The 23,218-nt window shown below is 58.0% G+C and overlaps 1 protein-coding gene and 1 long non-coding RNA gene across 5 annotated transcripts; one reads left to right on the forward strand and one right to left on the reverse strand.

Moving 5' to 3' along the window:
• Positions 1-1,629: 1,629 nt before the first annotated feature.
• LOC119873634 lies at positions 1,630-13,047 on the reverse strand. 3 transcript variants are annotated; one of them, XR_005365629.1, is made up of 5 exons: positions 12,882-13,047; positions 12,047-12,207; positions 10,457-10,611; positions 9,693-9,833; positions 1,630-1,922 (listed from the first exon to the last, which is right to left on the reverse strand). It is a non-coding gene; the product is annotated as an uncharacterized LOC119873634 (long non-coding RNA). The 3 variants fall into 3 exon arrangements; XR_005365628.1 differs by lacking the exon at positions 1,630-1,922 and having other exon boundaries at positions 5,910-9,833; positions 12,047-12,187; XR_005365627.1 differs by lacking the exon at positions 1,630-1,922 and having other exon boundaries at positions 5,910-9,833.
• IL2RB (interleukin 2 receptor subunit beta) lies at positions 3,025-20,993 on the forward strand. 2 transcript variants are annotated; one of them, NM_001286851.1, is made up of 10 exons: positions 3,025-3,225; positions 6,447-6,567; positions 7,037-7,154; positions 7,934-8,012; positions 9,994-10,099; positions 11,541-11,689; positions 12,823-12,988; positions 13,376-13,496; positions 14,922-15,006; positions 18,064-20,993. In NM_001286851.1, the coding sequence occupies exons 2-10, from the start codon at positions 6,477-6,479 to the stop codon at positions 18,817-18,819; spliced, it is 1,671 nt and encodes a 556-aa protein (NP_001273780.1). In that variant the 5' UTR covers positions 3,025-3,225; positions 6,447-6,476; the 3' UTR covers positions 18,820-20,993. The 2 variants fall into 2 exon arrangements, with proteins under 2 accessions (NP_001273780.1, NP_001273779.1); NM_001286850.1 differs by having other exon boundaries at positions 7,040-7,154.
• The last annotated feature ends 2,225 nt before the right edge of the window (positions 20,994-23,218 follow it).

The following is a 23,218-nucleotide window of genomic DNA, read 5'->3' on the forward strand; positions in this document are numbered from 1 at the left end:
TTCTGTCACATGACCCCTGAGCCTCAGTTTCCTTGCCTGCAAATGGAGAGGAAGGGGCTGGCTCTGCGGAGAGCAGGAGGGGCTGTGTGCATGGCTGAGGGGGGAGCTGCCCGACCAGGGCCGGAGGGAAGGTTCAGAGATGGAGGCGGAGCTGCTCCTGCGGGGCTTCGAGGCCAAGATGAAGAGTCCAGTTCTGATCGGGAAGGCCCTGGGAACTACTGGAGGCTTCATAGGGCCAGCTGCCAAGAGGTGGCCTGACTGGGCTTTGGGCAAGATCATCCCGGCTGCTGAGTGGAGAACGGGCTGGAGGGGTCAGGAGTGGAAATGGGGGTGGGAGGCAGTCAGATGGCTTCTGTGGACCTGGCTCAGGGGCAGGTGAGGGCCGCTGGGACCGGGTTGAGGGCAGAACAGAGCCACCTGCCCCCCACCTGCTCGGCCTGCCCGCTCAGCCCTCACCTGGCTTCGACACCTAGCTCGGGCACCTGGGGCACCTTTGCTGTCAGTCGGGGTGAAGCCCACTGACAGCTGAGGCGAGCACCTCCAACCCCCAGCCCTTCCCTTCTTGCTCCTGTTACAGTTCAGTGTGGTTTGTCTGGGGCGTGGGGAGCAGGGCCTTCAGCTGCCAGCTAGGGCTTCACATCCTCTGGTGCATTCTTGTAGGAGAGGGGGAGAGGGAGGAGGGAGAGAGGGGGGAAGAGGAGAGGGTAAGGGGGAGATGGAGAGAGGGGAGACAGGGAGAGGGAGAGGGAGGGGGGAGAGGAGGGCAAGGAGACAGACCCACCCACACAGAGGAGGCACAAAAGGGGTCTTAGCCCAGGGAGTAGGACGGAATCCCTCCCACCGTACCTCGCTGGCGGGTCACGTGGCCCCACCGGCCTCCCAGGGAGGCTGAGAGGTGGACCCCAGCAGATGCCCAGGAGTTGGGGCCCGATGGGTGACGGGGATGCCCCCACCTCTCTCTACCACCATGTGCCCACCCCTGCATGCTCCTACAGCCATCAGATTCCAGCTGGAAGATGCGGACAACAGGGTTGACACTCTCGCGTGGCCGCCCCTGCCGCTCCACCTCAGGGTTCCCGGCCTGAGTCCCAAGGCAAGAGTGCAACCCCCTGGGCCTGGGTGGGGGCTGCTTCAAGCTGCCTCGGCAGGCGGAGGCCACACGTGGATGCACTGCGCCCCTTCCTGCCGGGCCCGTGGCTGGTGAGAGCCACCCCCTTCTGCCCCTGGGCCTGGGCCAGTGGGCTCAGGCTCCTCCACCTTGCTCTTGGGGCATCTGGGCTGCTCAGTAGATGTTTGCCCATTGGATGGGGAATGAGAGAAGAGAAGAAGGATGGAGGAGGACCGTGGCAGAAAGGCTGTGCAGGGCAGGCCAAGGCCACCCCCACGGCCAGGCTGCTGGCAGTGGCTGCTTATCGCAAGCTGGGTCTGTGACTTCTCACTTTGCCTGGGGATATATTTTTTCTTTATATATTTTTAAATACAGTTGTTTTTTATTTTTTTTTTAAAGATTTGTTTATTAGTGAGAAAAAGAGCATGAGCAGGGGGAGCAGCAGAGGGAGAAGGAGAAGCAGGCTCCCCACTGAGCAGGGAGCCTGATGCAGGGCTCGACCCCAGGACCCCAGGATCATGACCCAAGCTGAAGGCAGGTGTCCAACCAATTGAACCACCCAGGTGCCCTTTTTTAAAAGTTTTAACTGAAGTCATTTTGGGGGCAGGAAATATGTTCAGGTGGTACCGATGAATCTACAGTGAAAACATCTTCCTACCCCTTCCTGGCCTGGCTTTCCTTCCTGGGAGAACCAACATTCCCAGTTTCTTGAGAAGCTTCCAGAAACACTTTAGGCTTGATAAATCTCGGCTATTCTTTTCATCTTCGCTGTGGTTGTGTTTATTACCCACTCCTGCAGCCGGAAAGCCTTGCTCTAGGGAGAGGAGAGGTGGGGTTATTGTGAGTCCACTCGGCGCAGGGACGGTTAGAGCCCTAGGGACACACATCCCGCAGAACCATCCTGCCTCCTACTGCGGGGTGCACATTGCGTGGGAAGGGAGAGTCTGCACGCAGGCTCTAAAGAAGGCCTCGCTCTTCCCAGGGATGCAGCCCTCTTGCTTCTGCTTCTACTCAGAAGGGAGCCCACTGACTCTCCTCTCAGGGCCCGCAGCGCTGCCCCTTAACTCCATGTGGACAGGAGGTTCTTTGGACCTGGGCTCTGACTCGCCTCCTGCCTGCCCCATCCCCTTCTTCTAAAGAGAGAGCAGCTTATGAGAACACCTGCGCCCCCCCACCCCGTGCCCCCTCCCCCGCCACAGAAGCAGGGTCATTAAAGTCAGGAGAAAGAGAACGCAGAGCTTCTTCTTCTTCTGGTTGCTTCTTCTGGATAGAAACTCCTGGGCCCCTGGGCCTGGGACACTGTGCATGACACTTTCTAAAGAGCGACCCACAAGGTCTCATCATTTGAAAAAAAAGTCCTGAGCAGCGGTGGGTGGGGATGGAAGGATTAGGGAGCCATGACTTGAAAGGAAAAGGAAGGTTCTAGAACGTTCAATAAAATGGCCATTGAATTATTTGCAACCCCTTGGAACATGGTCCCCCTCTGAATGCAAAACTAAGCAAGGGGCTCCCTGAAGGCTGAGCTCTCTGCAGGTCTCAGAGAGGTGGGTGGGATGGGAGTGAGCAGCACGGAGACACCTAAAAGGTCGTGTTTGTGTAGGGCCCGGGTGTTAGTGGGTGAGTGTGTGTGTGCGCGACTGGATCAAGGTGTCAGAGTGGCCTGTGTGAGATGGGCTGGGTGGTGTAGGAGGGGAAAGAAGGCGCTGAACCCCCCTAGGCTTCTATATGCAGCAAGGTGCCTATTTGAGAGTGATGGGGGGGTGTGCATGTGGGCGCGGGCGTGTGCGTGTGTGCGTGTGCGTGTGCTGTCAAGACACCCACGGTGCCCCACCTCCCCCAGTGGAGGAGGGAGATCTTTATCTGGCCCCTAGGTGCTTCAGGAGTTTCAGAGTTTCTCACCAGCCTGTCTCCCCGTCCCCACCCCAGGCCTTGCCCCCTCCATCCTCTGCACAGGAAGTGGGCTGGCCCTGGGGTTTTAGTGTTTGCCGGCCTCCTCAGCCAGCTGCTACCTGGGCTGCCGGAGTGGAGGAGTCGGCGCAGGGCCCCAGGGAGATGGCTGCGGACCCAGCAGTGGAGAGATCCCAAAAGAGCGCGCTGCGGTCCCATGTCTCAGCCAGGTGACTTTGCCCTCACCCCTGCCCCTGTCTGGTTTCCGGGTACCTGGGGGCTCCCTCTTGGCCCTGCCATCAGCCCCTGGGCTGGAAGTGGTCATGGGACACTGCTGAGCTCTCACTTAGAGGCCCCAGGAGGTTCGGCCTGAACCCCCATCTCCCGACTCTCTCATCCCCAGCCCTATCTTGAAATCCCTCAAGGATGAAGTGGTCCTGATCTCATGGCTTTTGCCTTCTTGAGAAAAAAGCTGGCCCCTAGTTCTGGGCTATTCCTCCTTCCCAGCCCAACCCTGGGGAGGCTGGGGGCTGCTCTGGGATGAGGGGGACTCCCAACCCAAAAGCGGTGAGGAAAGAGATAGGACGGGGAGGGGGGAGGCCAGCTAAGCCCCAGAGGGCAGTGGGGTGAGGGGTGGGGGGACACGCAAGCCCCCACCCGGCGGCTGTGGATGGCAGGGAAGCACCCCTCTGTAAAGTGCTCCTTGGGAGGCTGTGGGGTGGGAAAGGGGTGAGGGGGTCCTCTGAGACCTAGCCCTGAAATGGGGTTTCCTCCTCTTTGGGAGCCATGTGAGAGGGCAGGTCTGTAGGGTCTCCAGGCCCCACTGGAGGGGATGGGACTCCATTTCTGGGGCTGTCCTCTCTCCTGGGGGAATGAGGCCTCCCGCCCTGAACTGTTTTCGGAGCACCTCACAGATGGGGTGGCTGAGGGGCAGAGCCACCCCCTGGGGTCCCCTTCCTTACCCCACAGCTGGGGAGATGCTCCTGGAGGTAAACAACATGCCCCCCACCCCTGTGTGTGGGGTGACCAGGAGGACGAGGGGAGATGGTGCCCATCAAGGCCAGCGGTCTGCATGCCGGCCTCCTGCCTCTGGTCCCCCCGAACCCCTCTGGGGCACCCCACGGCCCACAGCATCAGCCCCGCGGCGGCAGTGGCGGGAAGTCAGGCGGTACTGACCCAGTTCAGCCCCCGCTCTGCCCCACTCTGGCCTGGGCGACAGGCTTACCAGCCTCGGCTCCTCCTCATCTGAGAAAAGGAGTCATAATGGTACCCACTCCCAGGGCCGCTGTGGGGACTAAGTGAGCTGCTCTCTGTGGGGCGCTAGGGACCCAGGCACAGAGTGAGAGGCGAGTATTAGTCACCACCCCCGTCATCACCCCTGTCACCATCGTCATCCTCATTGTCATTATCATCTCCTCACTTGAAATCAGATGACGGGCTTTGAGTCCAGCTCTCTGGGCAGTGCTGAGCTCAGTCTTGGCATCTATGAAAGGGGGGTGATGACAGCCACCTTCCAGGGTTGCGGTGAGGACCTAATGAGTCAGTGAGCGCGGCTCTGCCGCTGTGAAAGGGCAGGCTGCGTGGGTGTGCGTGAGAACCCGGGCCCCGCCGTGCTTGCACCCAGAGGTCCTGCTCCTTCTCCCTGAGGCTGGGCCCGTGGCCTTGAGCAGGACCCCTAACCTCCCTGAGCTTCCTCAGTTCCTCGCTCTGCTGGGGTGGGGGGCGCAGCCCCGTGTGGGCTGGGGGCCCTCCCTGCCCCCACCAGCTCTGGCACAGCCCGTTCTCTCCTCTCCCTGCGCCCTCTGCAATCCTGATGTACATCGCGGCACCTTTCTGCTGTGAGCGGCAGGGAACTTATTCTAGACGATGCTTCTGCTCTAGCCGGCTCGGCTCACGTCTGCGGGGGCTGTGGTTTCGCCTTGACCTTCCTGTGCTCTTGCATGCCTTTGCCCCAACCCTCCTACCCATCCTGAGGCTCGATACCAAGTCCCGTCCTGGGCATGGGGTTGCGGTGCTCGCTGGTGCTGACCCGAGGTGACACCCTGCAGGAGATTGTTGGTGCCCATGCTAGAGGGCCATGACTGAGTGAGTGGGGGGGGTCCCTTGGGGGTCCCAACCCTGTGCCCTGTGCTGTGGAAAGAGGCAATCAACCCCGCACCCTGTACTCCCGCTGGGGAGCTCACCCTCCTGTGGGGATGGTGGTCCAGGCAAAGAGCCGAGAGGTACCTCCCTGGGCTCCTTCTCGAACCCCAGCCAGACCCCTGACAGTTGGCCTGCGCCCTTGCTGGGCCCTGACTCCTCAACTCCAGGACAGGGAGGCTATGGGCCTTCTTCTGAGGCCAGTGCCTGGGACAGGGTCTGGGCAGAGCCAGAGCGTGTGAGGGAACGTGTCCTGGGGGCGAGCGAGCAGCAGATGAAATCCTAGCCCTGCCTCTTCTGGGCACCTGACCTTGGCGGGTTAGGAGCCTCAGTTTCCTCATCTGTGTAAAGGGGACAATAAAAGCACCCGCCCCTCCCCAAGCTGCTGGGGAGAGAAGATGATGTAGTGTGTGTAAAGTGCTGGGCACAGTGTGAGTGCTCCGTACACCCCAAGAGGTTGGCCGTGAGGTAATCAGTACACATGGACTGACCATGTCAACCGTCTCGGTGGGCGGGAAGGTGCAGTCGGAGAAGCTACAGGAGCCCCTGCCTGGGCTCTGGGCGGTCTGCTCTGGCTCACATCCCACATCTGCTTCTTTTTTTTTTTTTTTTTTAATTTTTGTTTATTTATGATAGTCACAGAGAGAGAGAGAGGCAGAGAGACATAGGCAGAGGGAGAAGCAGGCTCCATGCACCGGGAACCCGATGTGGGATTCGATCCCAGGTCTCCAGGATCGCGTCCTGGGCCAAAGGCAGGCGCTAAACCGCTGCGCCACCCAGGGATCCCCCACATCTGCTTCTTATCAGCTGTGTGGCCTTGGCCAGTTACAGCACTGTGCCTCAGTTTCCCCGCCTGAAAATGCAGATAATAAGAGTATCTCCAATGGATGTGCTTCTTGCTTCATTTAAAGAGTTTAAGACAGCCTGGCATCTAGGAGCCTCCTGATGCCACTTTCAGGGGTGACTAGGGAGCAGCAGGGCCAAGAGGAGGCAAGCCCTAATCCTGGCTCTGTGCTGACTACCCCACGTAGACTAGAACAAATCTTTCCTTTCCCTGGGCTTCAGTTTCCTCGGCTTTTGAACAAGGGGTTGGGCTCGCTCAGGGAGAGCGAGTGTGTGACAGTGTCTGACAGAGTGTGGGTCCCCGAATCCCCGAAGGGAGGGAGTATGCGTGGGCCCGAGGGGCCAGCAGGTGCAAAACGCCGAGGCTGGCTGGTGCTGCTGGGTGGAGAGCAGACTGGGGCACCCTGAGAGGGGCAGGGACCTGGAGCAGGTGTTCACTTGTGCTTTCTTCCCCTCTTCCCCCCTCTAGGGCTCCCTTCCCCGGCTCCCACCCGTGGATATGATGGCAGCTCCTGCTCTGTCCTCCTGTCTGCCCCTCCTTGTCCTCTTCCTGCCCCTGGCCATCCTTCAGGCATCCTCAGTGGTGAATGGTGAGGACCCCGGCACCTGGACAGCTGTGCTTTCTCTTGGCAGGTGGACAAACCCCTGTCGGATCCCTTTCAGGACCCCTGCTTCTGGGCAGAGGCCCATCAACTGGGGCAGGAGGCTGGGGAGGGAGGAGGCGAGGGCAATGGGACCAGAGATCAGGTGCACCACTTTCCCCCTTGGCCCATCTGTCCTGTCCCTGCTGCACCCCTGTGTCTCCTCCAGCCAAAGGAAGACCCTGGCTTTTCATGCCTGCCCTGCCTCGGCCTGCCTGAGGGACCTTGCAGGCGCTGGGCTCAGTGTTGTCCTCTCTGAAATGGATCCACTGAGTTCTTTGCTGCCCACCAGGGCTGCCCACCTCCTCATCTGGCAGGCACAGGATGCAGGGAGCAGGGAGCAGGGAGCTGGGTGGTGGGCGGGCCCCGGAGGTCCCTAGGTACCCCCCAGCCAGCAACTCATGCCTCGTCTTGTCAGCAGACACTTCCAAGCTCACATGCTTCTACAACTCAAAAGCCAACATCTCCTGCATCTGGAGCTGGGATGGGGACCTTCAGGCCACATCCTGCAAGATCCATGCTCAGCCAGATAGACGGTAAGTGTGGGGGGTTGACCAGCAAAGCTGCAGCGTCTCAGGATGGGGGGCTCTAATCACTGACGTTTAGACTCTTAGAATTCTTTCTAATAGACTCCAAGATGCTGCACTTGAGAATTTGGATTGATAGGACCCACGGACTCTGGTATCACAGAAGACTGGAAAACACAGGAGTTAGAAGTTTAGACTCCTGGAACCAGGGCGGGAGGGAGGACTGGGGGTCCAGGCTTTGGTGGAGGGGCCGGGGTAGTTTGGGGGACACTGGGCTGTGAGACTCCTGGGCCATAGTTAGACTCGACATTAGAAGCACGCAGGGGGAAGAAAGAGGGCTCCCCAAGCTTTTTGAGAGACTCCTAGGGCAGCTGTGGGGACAGGGGCCTGGGGCATGGTTGGGATTCAGGAATAGGGTTGCTGTGATCCAAATGTGGCAACAGCAAAGGTGGCTTGCAGTTTGGCTGTGGTCTTGGGTGGGTGGTGATTCCACAGGGTTCCAAAGGCTTCATCCAGCCTCATGGGAAGACTGGAGGGCTTTAGATGGGGAGGCCAACATGTCCTGGACTGCTTGTTTCTAGAAGATCACTGTGGCTACTGCGGGGCCAGGCTGGGCAGGGTAGAAAGAGGCGCTGGTGATGGGAAGTGGAGCAGGTGGGGAATGGGTGCCTCTCCCGAGGTCGGCATAGAGCCCGGCACAGGCTGGCCTTGCTGCAGCGGGGGCCATCCCGAGGGCCAGCTCTGGGGGTCCCTCCTTTTGTCCTAAGGAGTTTCTTTTGCCTTGACAGGCCTTGGAACAAATCCTGTGAGCTGCTCCCTATGCGACCGGCATTCTGGGCCTGTTACCTGATCCTCGGATCCCCAGATGTGAGTAGTGGGAGCTGAGAAGAGAGCCCAGGGTGCAGAGGGGTGTCCTTCCAGGGGCAGAGCTGGGGCCCAGTGAGCCCAGTGGCTTTGGCTCTGGGCTGCAGCACAGGGGGCTGCCCCGGGGGCAAGAGAGGTGGGAGGAAGAAGAGCAGCGTCCAAAGGCCAGAGCTCAGACTGATGGTGTGGAGGAGGGTATCTGTGGTGCAAGGGGCTCGGCCATTCGGCCTCTTCTCCCCCATCTCCCCCATGCTTTGTGGGTCCTGTGACACTTCTGTACTCCTCATCAGGTTGGGGAGCGCCCACCAATAACACCCTCCTCAGACTCTTCCAAGGTCTTGGCAAGTGCAGGGCAGTGTGGGCTTAAAAGCATGGATCCTGGAGCTGGCCTGGGTGCCAGCCCTGGCTCCATTGTCACAGAAGCCTGGTGACACTGGGCAAGTGCTGAGTCCCAGGCTTCCCTTCTCGAAATGGCAATAACGATGGCACCTGTGTCATAGTGTTCTGTGGGTTAAAGCACCTGACGTGCCACCCACCACAGAGCATGCACTTGACTTTATAGCCTGTGGATCCCTATGACTTTGTGGGTGGGCACCAGCGCTATCCTCTTCTTCCCAATGAGGAAACAGGCCCAGAGAGGCGCTGCCAGTGGTGGGCAGAGCTGGGATTGAACCCTCTAGATGGGTGTGCAGCCGTGTCCATGCGGGTGGGCAGCACATCACCATCTGTCACGCCCTGCTTGGCAGCGGCAGGCAGCAGGGATGCCCACACCACAAGTTCCAGCCATCATCAGCTCATACCCATTTGTAAGTGGCAGGAGGACGTGGAGATGGGCTCACATGGCGGGGCTGATTCAGGCGCAGCCTCTGGAACCAGTCCCTGCGAGGTCTGCAGGGGGTCTGGCTTCAGGACCTGTCCCCACCGATTCCTAGCTGTGTGACCTCAGGCACATCCCTAGCCACTCTGAGCTTCAGTCTTCTCAGCTCCAGGGTGAGAAGAGTGACAGTGTCTGTCTCGTAGGGTGTTGAGGGAATTAAATGAGACAACATGTGACCAGCACGCAGAAGTGCCTGGCATGGAGGACAAAGCATTCCTGGCACCTCTATGATCTGTGACCTTAGCAAGACCTACCATTATTATCTGGAAGCATCAGCCCCCCGCACCGCCAGCAGCTGAGGGAGGCAGGGGCAGGCCCCCAGCAGCGGGGAGATGGGAACTGCACCCAGCTCAGGTTCAAGGTTTGCTCATGGTGGGCCCGTGCCTGGGCTCCCGGACCTGAGAACGCCGCCCCCTGTGAGCCGTAGGCTGCTCCCTCGGCCGCCCTGGGTCAGGCGTCACGGCCCCGGCCTGCAGTCTCCGTAGGGCAGTGGCTGCAGAGGCCTGGGTTTGAATCCGGACTCCTCTGCTGACCGGATGCGTGACTTTGAGTTTCTCCCCTGCCGTAGGAGGACGGATGGCTCGAAGAATCAGCCAGACAAGTGTCTGGGGCACCCGAGCCGTGCCTGCCCACAGGGGATGCTCAACACCTGACCATTTCCTTCCCCAAAAGTCAGGGTTGGGGGTGTGGGGGAGGGGAAGCGTTCACCCTCAAAGCTGGTGCACAGGTAGTTTTCTCGGGGGCTCATCCGGCTCGCACGCCTTTGCGCTGGGGGGCTCCCTCCCTCCCACGGCAGCTCACTTCACCTCAGGCCCCGGGAACATTCAGCTGTCTGTCTCTGTAAGTGAAGTTTCAGCGGCAGGTGCCATCAGCCATGCGCAGTCTCCCGCGGGTTGTGTCCGGCTGCTTTCACAGGAGGCAACGACTTGTGACCGAGACCGTTTGACCTGCAAAGCTAGAAATATTTACTCTCTGCACCCCCTCACAGGAAAACTTGGGCGACCCCGCCTTGGCGGGTGGGGCTGGTCGAGGGGCTCCACTTTTGCTTCGGTCTTGGCCTCCCCCGGCCTCCCCACCCTCCATCCCTACCTCATCCCTCCCTTGCAGGCTCAGAGTCTGACCTCGGCGGACGTTGTCGGCATGAGCGTGATGTGCCACGAAGGGGAGAGGTGGAGGATACTGATGACCCAGGACTTCAAGCCCTTTGAGAACCGTGAGTGAGGAATTGGGCAGGGGTGGGGGGGTTGGGGGGGACCGGAGCGGGCTGGGAGCCTCCTGCCCTGCCTTGCCCTCTGGGATCCTCCCTGTCCTGGTCTCTCTCTGTACCCACGTGTGACCTCTGGCTGTCCGCTGCCCTCGGAATGTAGTCCTGGCTCCTTACCCTGGCACTCAAGGCTCGGGAGCTGGCCCTGGCTTCCCAATCTAGCATTCCTGCTCTCGTGGCCTATATTGCTGCCACAACCAAAGGCCGGCTCCCTGAATTCAGCTTGCCCAACCATGCCTCTGAGCCCTTGTACTTGCCGGTGCCACAGCCGGGAAGGCTCTTCCCGCCAGGAAAGTTGGTACTCACCCTTCAAGGCTCAGGGAAGAGTCTCCTCCTCCAGGAAGCCTTCCCAGACTCTCCCGGTCCCTTGTACTTCCTCCTTCAGGGTATTTATCTTCTTTCAGGGTTCTCACTGCCTGATTATGGCTACAGCACGTTTCCCTTACTGGGCTGTGAGCTCCCTGAGGGCAGAGTGTCTGTCATCCCTATGTCTCTACTCAAAGTAGCCAGCACCAGGCCTTCACGGGGCTGTGCTCTGGGAGGGTTTTCTGAGTGACTGGGTGCCCAGCTCCACCCCCAGGCCGTGGAGGCCATCTCTCAGGAAGACAGGGCAAGACCTAGGCAGGGCTTTCAATGCAGCCCTGCCCTAACTGAATGGGATCTGCCCAGCAGATCATTTTTGCCCAGCGAGAATGGGGAAAATCGGTGAAGACCCGGGTTGTAGTAAGGAGTCTGTGAGCCAGACACAGAAGCTGCTTAGCACACGCTCAGTAGACATTTACTTAGTGTTATTTGTCTAGTTCTACAGAGTTCCAGAATTCTAAAAACTTAGGTCTGTTTAATGTCAGGATCATAAAATCTTATAATCCCATAAGATCACTGAAATTCAATTAAATTACATGAGATGATCCATGTTAAAGCTCTCAGATCCATTCTGGATGCAGAGAACAGCTGCCTTGTTTTGTTTTGTTTTGTTTTTTGTTTTTTCTTTCTTTTTAAATACAGCAGATACTTAATCTAGGACGTGCCAGGTAGTGTTCCAGGCACCAAGATTACAAAAGAACACAGTCCCTGCCCTCAGCGAGCTCACACTCTGGTGGAGGAGACAGAAAATGAAAAAAGAGCCCCAAATAGATGTTTGACATGTCAGGTGGTGCAAGTGCTGGGCAAGAAAATAAAATAGGTGTGTGTGTTGGAGGGGCAGGTAGAGAGCTGTGGATGGTGGGAGAAGGGTTCTGCAAGCAGGTGAGGATCCCTGGGGGAAGGGCACCTGGGAGGGAGAAAGAGCAGGTGCGAAGGTAGTGGTGGGAGCCCTTCTGAGCTTCATCCCCTTAGCATCGTGACCCAGCGTCCCCCAAGCTCGCTGTCCCTTCCTCTCTCCTGCCTCCAGTTCGCCTGATGGCTCCCAATGGCCTCCAAGTCGCTGACGTCGGGACCCACAAATGTAACATAACCTGGAAAGTCCCTCAGTCCTCCCACTACATCAAAAGATACCTGGAGTTCGAGGCTCGGAAGAGGTCCCCAGGCCACAGCTGGGAGGTGAGCGCTCCACCCGGCCCCCACCTGCCCCGGCCCCTCCCTCATGTCCTGGTCACCCTGTCCATCCTTCACTCCGCAAGGCCACAGCAGCCCCAGGCAGCCCCAGCCACTCCTCTGTACTGGCACCTCCAGCCTCCCCTCCTGGGATGTGCCCCCCCCCCACAACCTGGGGGTCCTAGCTGGAGGGGGGGTGCCAGGCTGGCCCCGGGGCAGGATTTTACCTAGCCACGAGGCAGGTGATTGGCCTCGGAGATTTCAGGGGCCCCGGGAAGCCACCTCTCCAGTGTGGTCCACATCCCCCAGGGTCTCCCACTTCCCCAATCACTGTTCTCCCATATTTGCTCGCTCAACACTTACTGAATATTTACTACCCGCTGGGTGCTGACTGGGCGCTGGGTGCTGGGGAAGCGGGTGGAGGGCAAAACTGGGAGCTTCCTGCGTTCAGGAAGCCCACATGGAGGGGAGTGGGAGACGGTCTGCAGAGGCAGAGATTGGAGACTACGGGACATTGATACATGCTATCAAAGGAAATGAAATGGGATTGCACATTTGGGGGGGCCTGGGACAGGCTGCTTGGGACCCAGGGAGCCTTGTGAGATCTGAGGCTTAAGAAGGAGCCAACCCTGCACAGATCTGGGGGACGGTTTCCCAAGCAGAGGAGACAGATGCTGTCAAGACAAGATGCGCACCGTGTGTCTGAGGAATGAGGGGAAAAAAGCAAAAAGAGTGACCCAGTGGTGGGAGAGGTCTCTGGGAAAATGCTCTTTCTGGTTAGAGCGTAGCAGAGTTGGGAGCACGGAGACCAGCTCCTGCCTGAGCCTCGGGAAGGGCAGAGGGGAGAAGGGGAAGTGTCCAGAACTGGTTCCGCAGGTGGAACCAGCAGGTTGGCAGCTGGCTTTGGTGCCTGGGGGATGAGTGAGGGGCTCAGGATGCCCTTGTGGTTGGGGGCCCCAGCACTGAGTAGTCAGGGAGCCTATGTAGGATTGTGGAGGAGACTGGCTGGGGGAGGAGGGTGGCTGAGGGGGTGGGAGGAAGGTGCTACTGCTCACCTCCCAGTCACCCTGCCATGGGAAGGGAGGCGGCCACGGGGACCCCTCTGCTCTGACAGCTCCCCCCGCCCGTCTCTGCCCCAGGAGGCCTCCCTGATGGCCCTCAGGCAGAACCAGCAATGGATTTCCCTAGAGACACTCACTCCAGACACCCTGTATGAATTTCAAGTGCGGGTCAGGGCCCAGAGAGGCAGCCACAAGACTTGGAGCCCCTGGAGTCAGCCCCTGGCCTTCAGGACGAGGCCTGCAGGTACCAGTGGGCAGAAAGGGTGGGACGGAGCTCAGGTGGGAGGGGGTGGCTGGGGTGTGACCTGGGGCAGCTGGTGGGGGAGGCCTGAGGGTGGGGGGTACAGGGCTCACCTGCTATTGTTAGCTCACTCAATGTGACCCTGCAGGGGGAGCAGTGTGGTCAAGGGAGGGGGGGCTGTTCGCACCTGGAAGCCTCGGTTTTCTCATCTGTAAAAAGTGGGTACTGTGCTCCCTGGCAGGGCGACTGTGATGAGGCACACAATGCCCCCTTGTTGGCCTGACACATGGCTGGTCTGCTGGGCCAGCCGGGACCTGCGAAGGCCTTGCTTGGGTCAGCGGTCAGCCTGTGCTAACCCTTCTCCTTGCTTCTCCTCCCACCCCTGGGCAGCCCGAGGGAAGCAGTCTCTGCCCTTTCCTTGGTTCGGCCACATCATCATGGGCATCACCGGTGCCTTTGGCTTTATCATCTTGGTCTACTTATTGGTCAACTGCCAGTACATCGGGCCGTGGTAAGAGCCCTCCCTGCCTGCCCCTTCGTGCTCTCATCTGACACGCACGCACCCCCTGCCAGGCCAGGCTCTGGGCCCAGCCCCCTGCTCCGACACACAGTACTCCCTCGGCCTTCCCCCAAGTCCTCCCTGCCTAACGTCTGGCCTTTTCTGTCACCCATCCTCAAAGATGGAACCCCACAGAACCAGCCTGAGGGGAGCCGGGGAAGGAGAGCCCCATGGAAGCCCTGCCCAGAGCATTACTCTTGGGCATGGAGGATGTGTGTGTGTGGGCACGTGTGTGTATGTGTGTGGGCACGTGTCAGCTGTCGCTGTGTGTGTGTGTGTGTCCTCATGGATCTCTCTAGGTCCCGGCATTCATTTGTTTATTCCTTTATTTGTTGAGCCCCAGCTCAGTGCCAGGCCTGGCGCCGAGTGCTGGGAATACGGGGGCAAGCCACACGCATGTGGTTCCACCTTCATGGAGCTCACGGTCCCGTGGGAGAAGGAGGATGTCTATTAATCATACACAAATACAATGACACACCATAGTAGGATGGTAACGGAAGGTACCAGTGGACTGGAAGCAGACAACGGGGAGAGGAACCTTGGATGAGGGGTGGCTGGCAGAAGCATGCCCAAGGGAGTGACGATTCCCTGGAAATCTGGAGGACTAAGCAGGCAGGTGGAGGGGACGGGGAGTGCACCCCCAACAGAAGAAACAGGGTGTGCAAAGGCCCTACATGGGAAGGAGTAAAGAGCACGACAGCGGCTGAGGTGTGGCTGGAGACCAGAAGGGGGTGAGGAGAGGGCTGACCTGAGTCTGAACATCTAGGGGGGCAGCCAGGCTTTCTGGGGCCTTGAGGCCAGGACTGCATTTTGAGGCAGGTGCATACAGAGACCAAGGCACTCAGCTTGACAAGTGGAGCATGGGCTCGAATGCAGCCCCCCACTCACTCCACCCATAAAACCAGGTGCCCTTGGGCAGTGCACTGCCTGAACCACCATCCATGACAGCCTGGACTAGGAGACCCACAGTCCGGCCTGTCTCCTATCTCCCTCCTCCTGGTTCTCTCTAGCCCAGACACCTGGCTCTGTGTGGCCCCTGACCACTCTGGCTGCTGTGGTCCCCCACCCCACATCCTTCTCTAGCACAGCCCTCTGCTTTTTGTTTCCACAGAATGAATGGTCATGTTGCACAGGTGGTTCGTGTTGGTCTCCTCGTTAGAATGTCAGCTCCTTGAGATCAGGGACCTTCTCTGTCTGTCATCCTTGTGTCCCCAGGACCCAGCCCAGTACCCCCCGTTACAGGGCATCCGCTTGATGCTGATCCAGCAGATGGCTGTGGACTGGCTCTGTGCCCTACCTTCAGGGCTGCGGGGAGCTGGCAGGACACCGGGGCCCCTTCCCGACTCATCCTCCTCCCCTCCCCCCTCCCCTGTTCAGGCTGAAGAAGGTTCTGAAGTGCCACATCCCAGACCCCTCGGAGTTCTTTTCCCAGCTGAAGTCAGAGCACGGAGGAGATTTCCAGGTAGGAGTCGGGACGGAGGGTGGGCAGAGGTGTGAGTGGGTGGTGGTGGCACAGGAGTCCACTGACACTTCTGTGTTTTTTTAAGATTTTTTAAATTTATTCAAGAGAGACCCAGAGAGGGAGGCAGAGACACAGGCAGAGGGAGAAGCAGGGTCCCTGCAGGGAGCCCAATGTGGGACTCGATCCCGGGACTCCAGGATCTCACCCTGAGCTGAAGGCAGACGCTCACCCCTGAGCCACCCAGGGGCCCCTGAGGTTTGCGCTTCGTGAAAGGAGACAGATCCTGGAGTGAGCGGCCCCTGGGCTGGGTGTGGGCCCGTTTGCCAGCTCTGGCCCCAGCCCTCTCTGGCTGAATGGTGCCCCCGGCTGGGCCAGGCTGCACGGGCTCTCGTCCGGCTCCGGCCCTCCTGGCTGTGTGGCCTTGGGCACGTTGTAGAACCTCTCTGTTCTGATTCCTCACTTGTCAAATGCGGAGGGAAATAGCGTTACTGGCGTGGGCTGAGCGCACCGCCCGGCACACGGTGAGGGCTCAAGGGGCCTGAGCGGGAGTCGCCGTCGCCAGGCTGGGCTGACCCAGAGGGACTTGCCAGCTCTCCCCGTCCCACCGTCTTCGCGGGCAGTGCTGTCTCCTGTCCTGCTGCAAAAATCGTCTAAACGAGCTCCATACCTTCTCCCCAGTGGTAACAAGTCCAAGCCACTTCTCATCAATCGAAGCAGATTCACTGGAAAAGCGCCGGCCCAGATAGTAGTAACACTCTGAACCCCACTTCAACCTCAGTCGTCTCGCTGCCCTGAGCCCACACTTGCTTCAGGAAGGAAGTGTTGAGGGGGAACGGGGTTGTGGTGGGCTGCTTCTAGCACCCTCCCCTCCCCAGGCTCTCTAGATGGGGCGGAGGATGAGGTAGGGGTGGAGGGAGGACGGGAGGAGTGCTGAGGGACTGGAAAGCCAGACTTGGGCCCGAGCTGTCAAGAGTTGGCTTTGGAGTCCTCTACTATGACTGATCAGGGCTCCTTCTGGAATTCTTTGGAAAGCTCCCAAGACTGGGGATGGCTCACCTATAGCTCTCTTGATGTGGGGGAATGTGTCTCCTTAGATTCTTCCTAAAGCCCTAGAGGTGGTGAGCTCCCTGTCAACAGAGGCTTTCAAGCAAGCCTCGGCTGACTCTCTGTCAGAAGCAGAGCAGAAGGGATTCCTGGCTGGAGGCTGCATTAGATGCATCCTTGGTCCTCTTCTGGGGTGAAGTCTTTCTGATTTTATGGGACTAGGACATTTTGAAGGGGAGTGTGTTCCTTCCTGAGAGGTGCAAACCACTCCATGTTCCCATGGTCTCCATGCTTGCCCCAGACCAAGGGTGTGGGAGGGGCTATCCCAAGAAGCCCTGGGGGTACACAATGCGGTTGGGGGTCAGGGCGGCAAGGGGGACCCCATCCTCTCCTCTGCATCTGGGTGGGAGGCCTGCTCCTCTCTCCTACCCCAGGGCCTCTGGCTACCAGGCCACAAGGCCCACCGCCCTGCCCCAGGATGTGGGCGTATGCGTGCCAGTGTGTGAGTGGGAAGGGGGTCAGTATCTCCTTGCGCCCCCTCCCACCCCACTTCAGGGCATTGTGGACGGAGGCCCAGGCCCAGGCCCAGGAAGTTGCTGACCGCACACACCTCAGAGGGGGACTGGCAAGGCCCTGGCACACCAGGGGGGGTCACGGGCCTGGCCTCCCCGTTCCTGGCTGTGCCTCAGCACTGCTGCCCAGCCCTGCCCTCTGCCACGGCCCCTTCTAGGGCCAGACCGCCCACTGCCCCCACCCCTGACCTGCACCCTGTCCCTCTCTTCCCAGCCCACTGGGCACCAGAGTGTAGGAGCCATCGGGCCTGGTCCCTGTGCTCAGGGTCCCGCAGCCTAGGTGCTGAGGGCTCCCAGGACAAAGGGCTGTTGGGGTTCTCAGCCGCAACCCCTGCGATCCCCGTCACACCACCCTGACGGCCTGCTGTCCCTTGGGTAGCCTGCATTTCACCCCACAGTCTGCACTTCACCCCACAGCCTGCATTTCACCCCACAGCCTGCGCTTTGCCCCATATCCTACATCTCACCCCACACCCTGCACTTCACCCCACAGCCTGCATTTTACCCCACACCCTGCATTTTACCCCCACAGCTGCATTTTTACCCCATAGCCTGCATTTCACCCCACAACCTATGTTTCACCCCACAGCCTGTATTTCACCCATTTCACCTCACAGCCTGCACTTCACCCCACAGCCTGCGTTTCACCCCACAGCCTGCACTTCACCCCACAGCCACGTTTCACCCCACAGCCTGCATTTGTACCCCATTCCACCTTCATTCTCTTACTTGACATCTTCCTGCTGGCTCACAGTAGGGAAGTTAGGAAAGAGGTTGTGGGATTGAGGTCGAGAGAGACACAGTGGCCTGCCCGGGGTCACATAGTTAGCGAGGGCGAGGGCCAAAGCCGGAGCCCAGCTCTCCCTGCTCCAGACTCCGGAGCAACTGGCAAGTGCTCTGGTTGGTGCTCTCTTGTCTCCGCGGAGGGCGAAGGTGCGCGTGGCGGGTTGGGGCCACGGGCACGGGGTGGGAGAGGAGACTCGCAGGACCATCGGTCCCCACCGGAGATTTGTTCACGGCAGCCTGGGCCAGAGCTTGGCTGTGTGATCGGTGCCACGGCATGTCCCCCCTGGGCATCTGCGGAGGGAGCAAAACGTACCCCAGAGCCCTTTCTGTGCTGATTTGTACACTCGTGCCCGCCCCCGCCAGACGCATGAGGGTTCTCCCCCTGGCCTCTCCCCTCTTCGCCTAGAGCAGTGCAGGGCTCCCAGTAGGGGCTCAACCGACAGTTACTCCCGGAAACAACACCCCCCCCCTCCAGTAAGTGCGCTCCCGGGGCTGACCCAGAGCGTCCCCCAAGCCACTTAGTGGGTGGAGGGGTGGGACATGGTCAGGGAGGCCTGCCTGGAGGTAGCCGCCCAGAGTAGACTGTAGTTAGGAGTTGTTGCTGAGTCTGAGGGACGCATCCCGCTCACCTTCCGACCGCTCTTTCTCCCGGCAGAAGTGGCTCTCCTCGCCCTTCCCCTCGTCCTCCTTCAGCCCCAACACCCAGGCACCCGAGATCTCCCCGCTGGAGGTGCTGGACCGGGACGCCAAGGCCACACAGCTGCTTCTGCTGCAGCAGGAGAAGGTGCCCTCAGCCTCAACCGAGACTAGTGGCCACTCGCTCACCAGCTGCTTCACCAACCAGGGTTACTTCTTCTTCCACCTCCCTGATGCTCTGGAGATTGAGGCCTGCCAGGTGTACTTCACCTATGACCCCTGTGCAGAAGAGCCCCAGGAGGGCAGGCCTGGGGCGCCCGAGGGGTCTCTGCCCCCACCCCAGCTGCCTCTGCCAGGGGAGGACGATGCCTACTGCACCTTCCCCCCTGGGGATGACCTGCTGCTCTTCTCTCCCGGGCTCCTGGGTGGCCCGGGCTCCCCAGACACTGCCCTGGGGGGCGCTGGGGCTCGGGAAGAGAAGCTGCCCCCCTCTCTGCCAGAGGGAGTTCCCAGAGACTGGGCCCCCCAGCCCCTGAGGCCTCCCACCCCAGGAGTGCCTGACTCCATGGATATCCAGCCACCCCTGGAGCACGCACTGGGAGAAGCAAGAGAGGGGGTCTCAGCCCCTGGCCCCAGGGAGGGAGTGGGCTTCCCCTGGGCTACCCTTCCCGGTGGGGGCCAGCTCAGGGCCCCTACCTCCTGCCTGACTCTGAACCCCGATGCCTACCTGTCCCTCCAAGAGCTGCAGGATCAGGACCCAGCTCACTTGGTATAGAGGGACAACCATGCAGGTCGCATCCGGACGTCTCTGCCCAAGGGGCCCCCACCCAGCCCTTCACACTCCACTATTCACTTCCAAACCATAATTGCTGCTCGCTGGTCCTGTGGCCCAAGTCAAGAACTGCAGCAGGTGGGGGTGCTGTGACTCCCCCCTCCCCCTTCAAAGCCCCTCCCACGGCTTTTCCTCTGAGGCCCCATCCCTCCTCTCCAGCCCTGCAAGTACTCTTCAGGGAGCATTCTCGGGGGTTCTCCAGGGATCTTCACGGGGTCCTCCTCACTGGGGGCTTCCTGCCCCAGGCCCATCCTCTTTCACCCCTATCCACCGTAGCCAGAGTGCTCTCTCTGAACCACAACTATGGCTCTGCTGCCCCTTGTTTAAAACCCTGCCATGGCTCCCCCACTTCCCTCAGCACCACTTCTTGGCCGGGCTCTTGCCCCTCTGGCATCATGTTGGGACATTCTCCTCTGGAACCCTCCCAATGGTCCTACTGAGCCACCAGCAGCTCCCTCATGCACCCAATCTTTGCACACACTGCTCCTTGTACCTGCGGTGCCCCCTCCTCTCTCATCTAGGTGACACTCCCCTTACGTCTCAAGTGTCCTGCTTCCCTTAGAGGGAAACACTGCCTCCATTAACATGTCCCCGCTTCGAGATTCAGCGCTGGCAGGACAAGTTCTCAGGGTCACGGGATGGCTAGACAAAGAGGCCCTGTCACTTCACCCTTGGGATCTTTTGTGACCTCAGAATACTTAGCGACTGCATCCTTAACCACTGCAGCCCAAGTATGGACGCGAATGTCGGAAGGAAAGTGGGACACTGGCTCTGGACCTTTCCATAGCGGTTCCACAGATTCATAAGGCATGCTGCTGGAAAGCAAACCTCTCCTAGTGGCAGGTCTGATGCTGTCACAGGGGGTCTAGACTGCTGTTGGGGGGACCTCTTCTGCACCCTCTGCTGGAGGATCTCTTCAGCAGCTCAGGGGCTGGCACACCGCCTCCAGAAGGGCAACTCTGCTCACTGCACTTGACACAGTGCGCTTGGCACCCATCCTACTCCCTGGATGAATTAATGAACTATCTGGGGCCATAGTTGCTTGGACTCCCTGTGTACAGCTGCCTCCACACAGGGGACAGCATCCCCTTCTAAGGGCAAGACTCAGGCCGAGCCCCGTGCTCACTAGGTGCCAGCATGGCCATTCCAGCAAGAGGCTCATCCCCTTACGTGGCAATCCTCCCCCCAACACAAACATAGACACACGCAGCTGCCCCCTTCCTCCTGGGTGCTCCCCACCACCTCTCCATTTCCCTTGCCATCGTCCCTGGCACAGATCACCCCTGGGAGGCCTGTCACACCCTCCTCCCAGACCAGGCACCCGAGGCGCCCATACTTATAGGCCCTGCTCCTACCTGGTTGGGCGCCCGATGCAAGCCCACCCATCAGCTGACAGGCAGCCTACAGGCCGGCTTAGAACAGAAGCTCTGCCCAATCAGAGAGGCCCGGCCTGAAGTGGCCGATCAGATTGCTCTCAGTCTTGGGGCTGAGTTCAGGGAAGGAGGGAGGGTCCTGGGAGCAGGTGCTCGAGGAGAAGGTGCTCAGAGAAGCCTGGGGTGGAGGCCTTCAGCCCTGTTAGCAGAGGGGCATCGGGCCCTGCTACAGAGACTCCTCCTGCCACTGGGGCTACGGACTGTTCACTCAAGATTCTTGTTTTCCTTATGTCTGAAATAAACTCCCCTTTCCTGAGGTTGTCTGGGTCTTGGATCCTTCCCACCACAGAGCTTAATTACCTGGGCATCTCACTTCCCATCTCCTGCCATTCGATGCCATGTGTGCTGGGCCACCAAGCTCCTCAGTCCTGGCCTGAGCATCAGACCCCAAGCTCCGTGCCCGGGGAAACTGAAACCTCCCTGCGGGTCAGTTTCCACTTTGAAGAGTTCTTGGGGCAGTTACATTTCTCAAGCCTTGGTCATTTGTGTTAGACATATTGTCAATGACCTGTGTATGCGATCTCTGTTATTGTTTACTTAATATTTTTTCTTCAAATCCATTCACTTTTTTGTTTAAATACTTTTATTTAAGGAAAACTCCTTGTATTACTTCTGTAAATGGAAAAGTTGATATTCGCTATAAATAAAAGATAACTGTAAAAAGTGAATACAATAAACTGTAAAAGTGAATACAATGTCACAATTCATTGTCTGCTGGAAGTCCGCTCTTAGTTTACAGGGGGGATTACCAAGTGTTGGGAGGCTGTTGAAGACATGACATGCCAGTACCAAACAGTGAGAAAGCAAAAAGATTGGGGCGCCTGGGTGGCTCAGTGGTTGTCATCCCCCGGGCCCTGGGATCCAGTCCCACATTGGACTCCCTGCTGGGAGCCTGCTTCTCCCTCTGCCTGTGTATCTGCCTCTCTCTCTGTCTCTTGTGAATAAATAAATAAAATCTTTAAGAAAAGAGAAAAAAGAAAAAGCAAAAAGATTGTAAAAGGAATATCTTTTTCACTAGTAAGAGTCAGGTCTATCTCATTCTGTGTCTAGGCACCATCTGACATGGTCTCATGGGAAAATACAAATAAAATATATAAAACATAATTGATATGTATATTTACTATAATATAAATTAATATAATATAAACAGAATATAAAATAAATATAAATAAAATGAGTATATATATATATATATATATATATATAAATTTTAGTTCTTCAGTGCCTTTGACTCTGAATAGTTGGGCCAGATCATAGATGGCAGCAGATCATAGATGGCAGTATCTGGTATTCATAAAACTGCACCTGTGGCAGACATCACTAATCACTAATCACTAATCAATCGCAACCCACTGCAGACATTGCAGACTGATCACGGCTGTCCTTCCTGCAGTCTGAGTACAGCTTTACACCCTGTAGGCGGGTCCTGATTGATCATAGCTGACTCTTGGCAACATATCTGGTCCATATCATCCCTCATCCCCCTTCCACAGTGGAGGGGCTTCTCTTCCCAGACCCTGATTTTCCAGACAGGGTAAACTGAGGCTGAAGTGTTGAAGGCTGGAAAGCTGAGTGGGGCCTATGAACAGGCATATCTAGAGAACCCAGCCGTCCCCACCATGTCAGACGAGAGACTTGAGCTGGTGGTGAGCAGAATGAGGGGTTGCTTACCCCAGGTGGACTGATGGGCCAGAAGCCACAGCGTGACAAGTCCAGGGTGGATTAGAGTTTGTGCCTCGGGAGATGGGGCCAAGGAAGGAGCAGCTGGTGGGGGCAGAAAGGGTGAAGCAAAGACAGTCCTGCCTGGGTCAGATTGCAGGGAGAAGAGTGGTGCCAGCTGGGGACCAGGCAGCCGAGGGCCCCAGGAGATCTGTCGGGTGCAGAGTGGGAAGCAGGAGGCATCCGGGGCAGATCAGGGGATAAGACAAAATGAGGGAGAGGAGGGCAGGCCTTCCAGCCTCTCACATCTCCAATTTCGTTTAAATTTTTAATTTAAATTCATCTTAATTAACATATAGTGTACTAGTTTCAGAGGTAGAACCCAGTGATTCATCAGTTGCATATAACACCCAGGGATCATTATGTCATGTGCCCTCCTTAATGCCCGTCACCCACTTACCACATCCCCCCACCCACCTCCCCTCCAGCGACCCTCAGTTTGTTTCCCAGAGTGAAGAGTCTCTCATGGTTTGTCTCCCTCTCTGTTTTCCTTATTTTATTTTTCTTTCCTGTCCCCTATGTTCATGTTTTCTTTCTTAAATTCCACAGATGAGTGAGATCATGTGATAATTGTCTTTCTCTGATTGACTTGCTTCGCTTAGCACAATACCCTCTAGTTCCATCCACGCCGTTGCAAATGGCAAGATGTCATTCTTTCTGATGGCTGAGTAGTATTCCATTGTGTGTAGATACCACATCTTTGTCCACTGATCTGTTGACGGACATCTGTGCTCTTTCCATAGTTTGGCTATCGTGGACATTGCTGCTATAAATATTGGGGTGCAGGTACCCCTTCGGATCCCTACACCTGTATCTCTGGGGTAAATGCCTCGTAGTGCAATTGCTGGGTCATAGGGTAGCTCTATTTTCAACTTTCTGAGGAACCTCCACACTGTTTTCCAGAGCAGCTGCACCAGCTTGCATTCCCACCAGCAGCATCAGAGGGTTCCCCTTTCTCCGCATCCTCACCAACATCTGTAGTTTCCTGACTTGTTCATTTTGCCCATTCTCACTGGTGTGAGGTGGTATCTCATTGCGGTTTTGATTTGTATTTCCCTGATGCCGAGCGATGTTGAGCATTTTTTCATGTGCCTATTGGCCATGTGGAGGCCTCCTTTGGAGAAACGTCTATTCATGTCTTCTGCCCATTTCTTTTTATTTTTTTCTTCTGCCCATTTCTTGACGATTTT

The sequence above is a fragment of the Canis lupus genome, chromosome 10 (assembly GCF_011100685.1).
Source record: "Canis lupus familiaris isolate Mischka breed German Shepherd chromosome 10, alternate assembly UU_Cfam_GSD_1.0, whole genome shotgun sequence".
Taxonomy (NCBI): domain Eukaryota; kingdom Metazoa; phylum Chordata; class Mammalia; order Carnivora; family Canidae; genus Canis; species Canis lupus.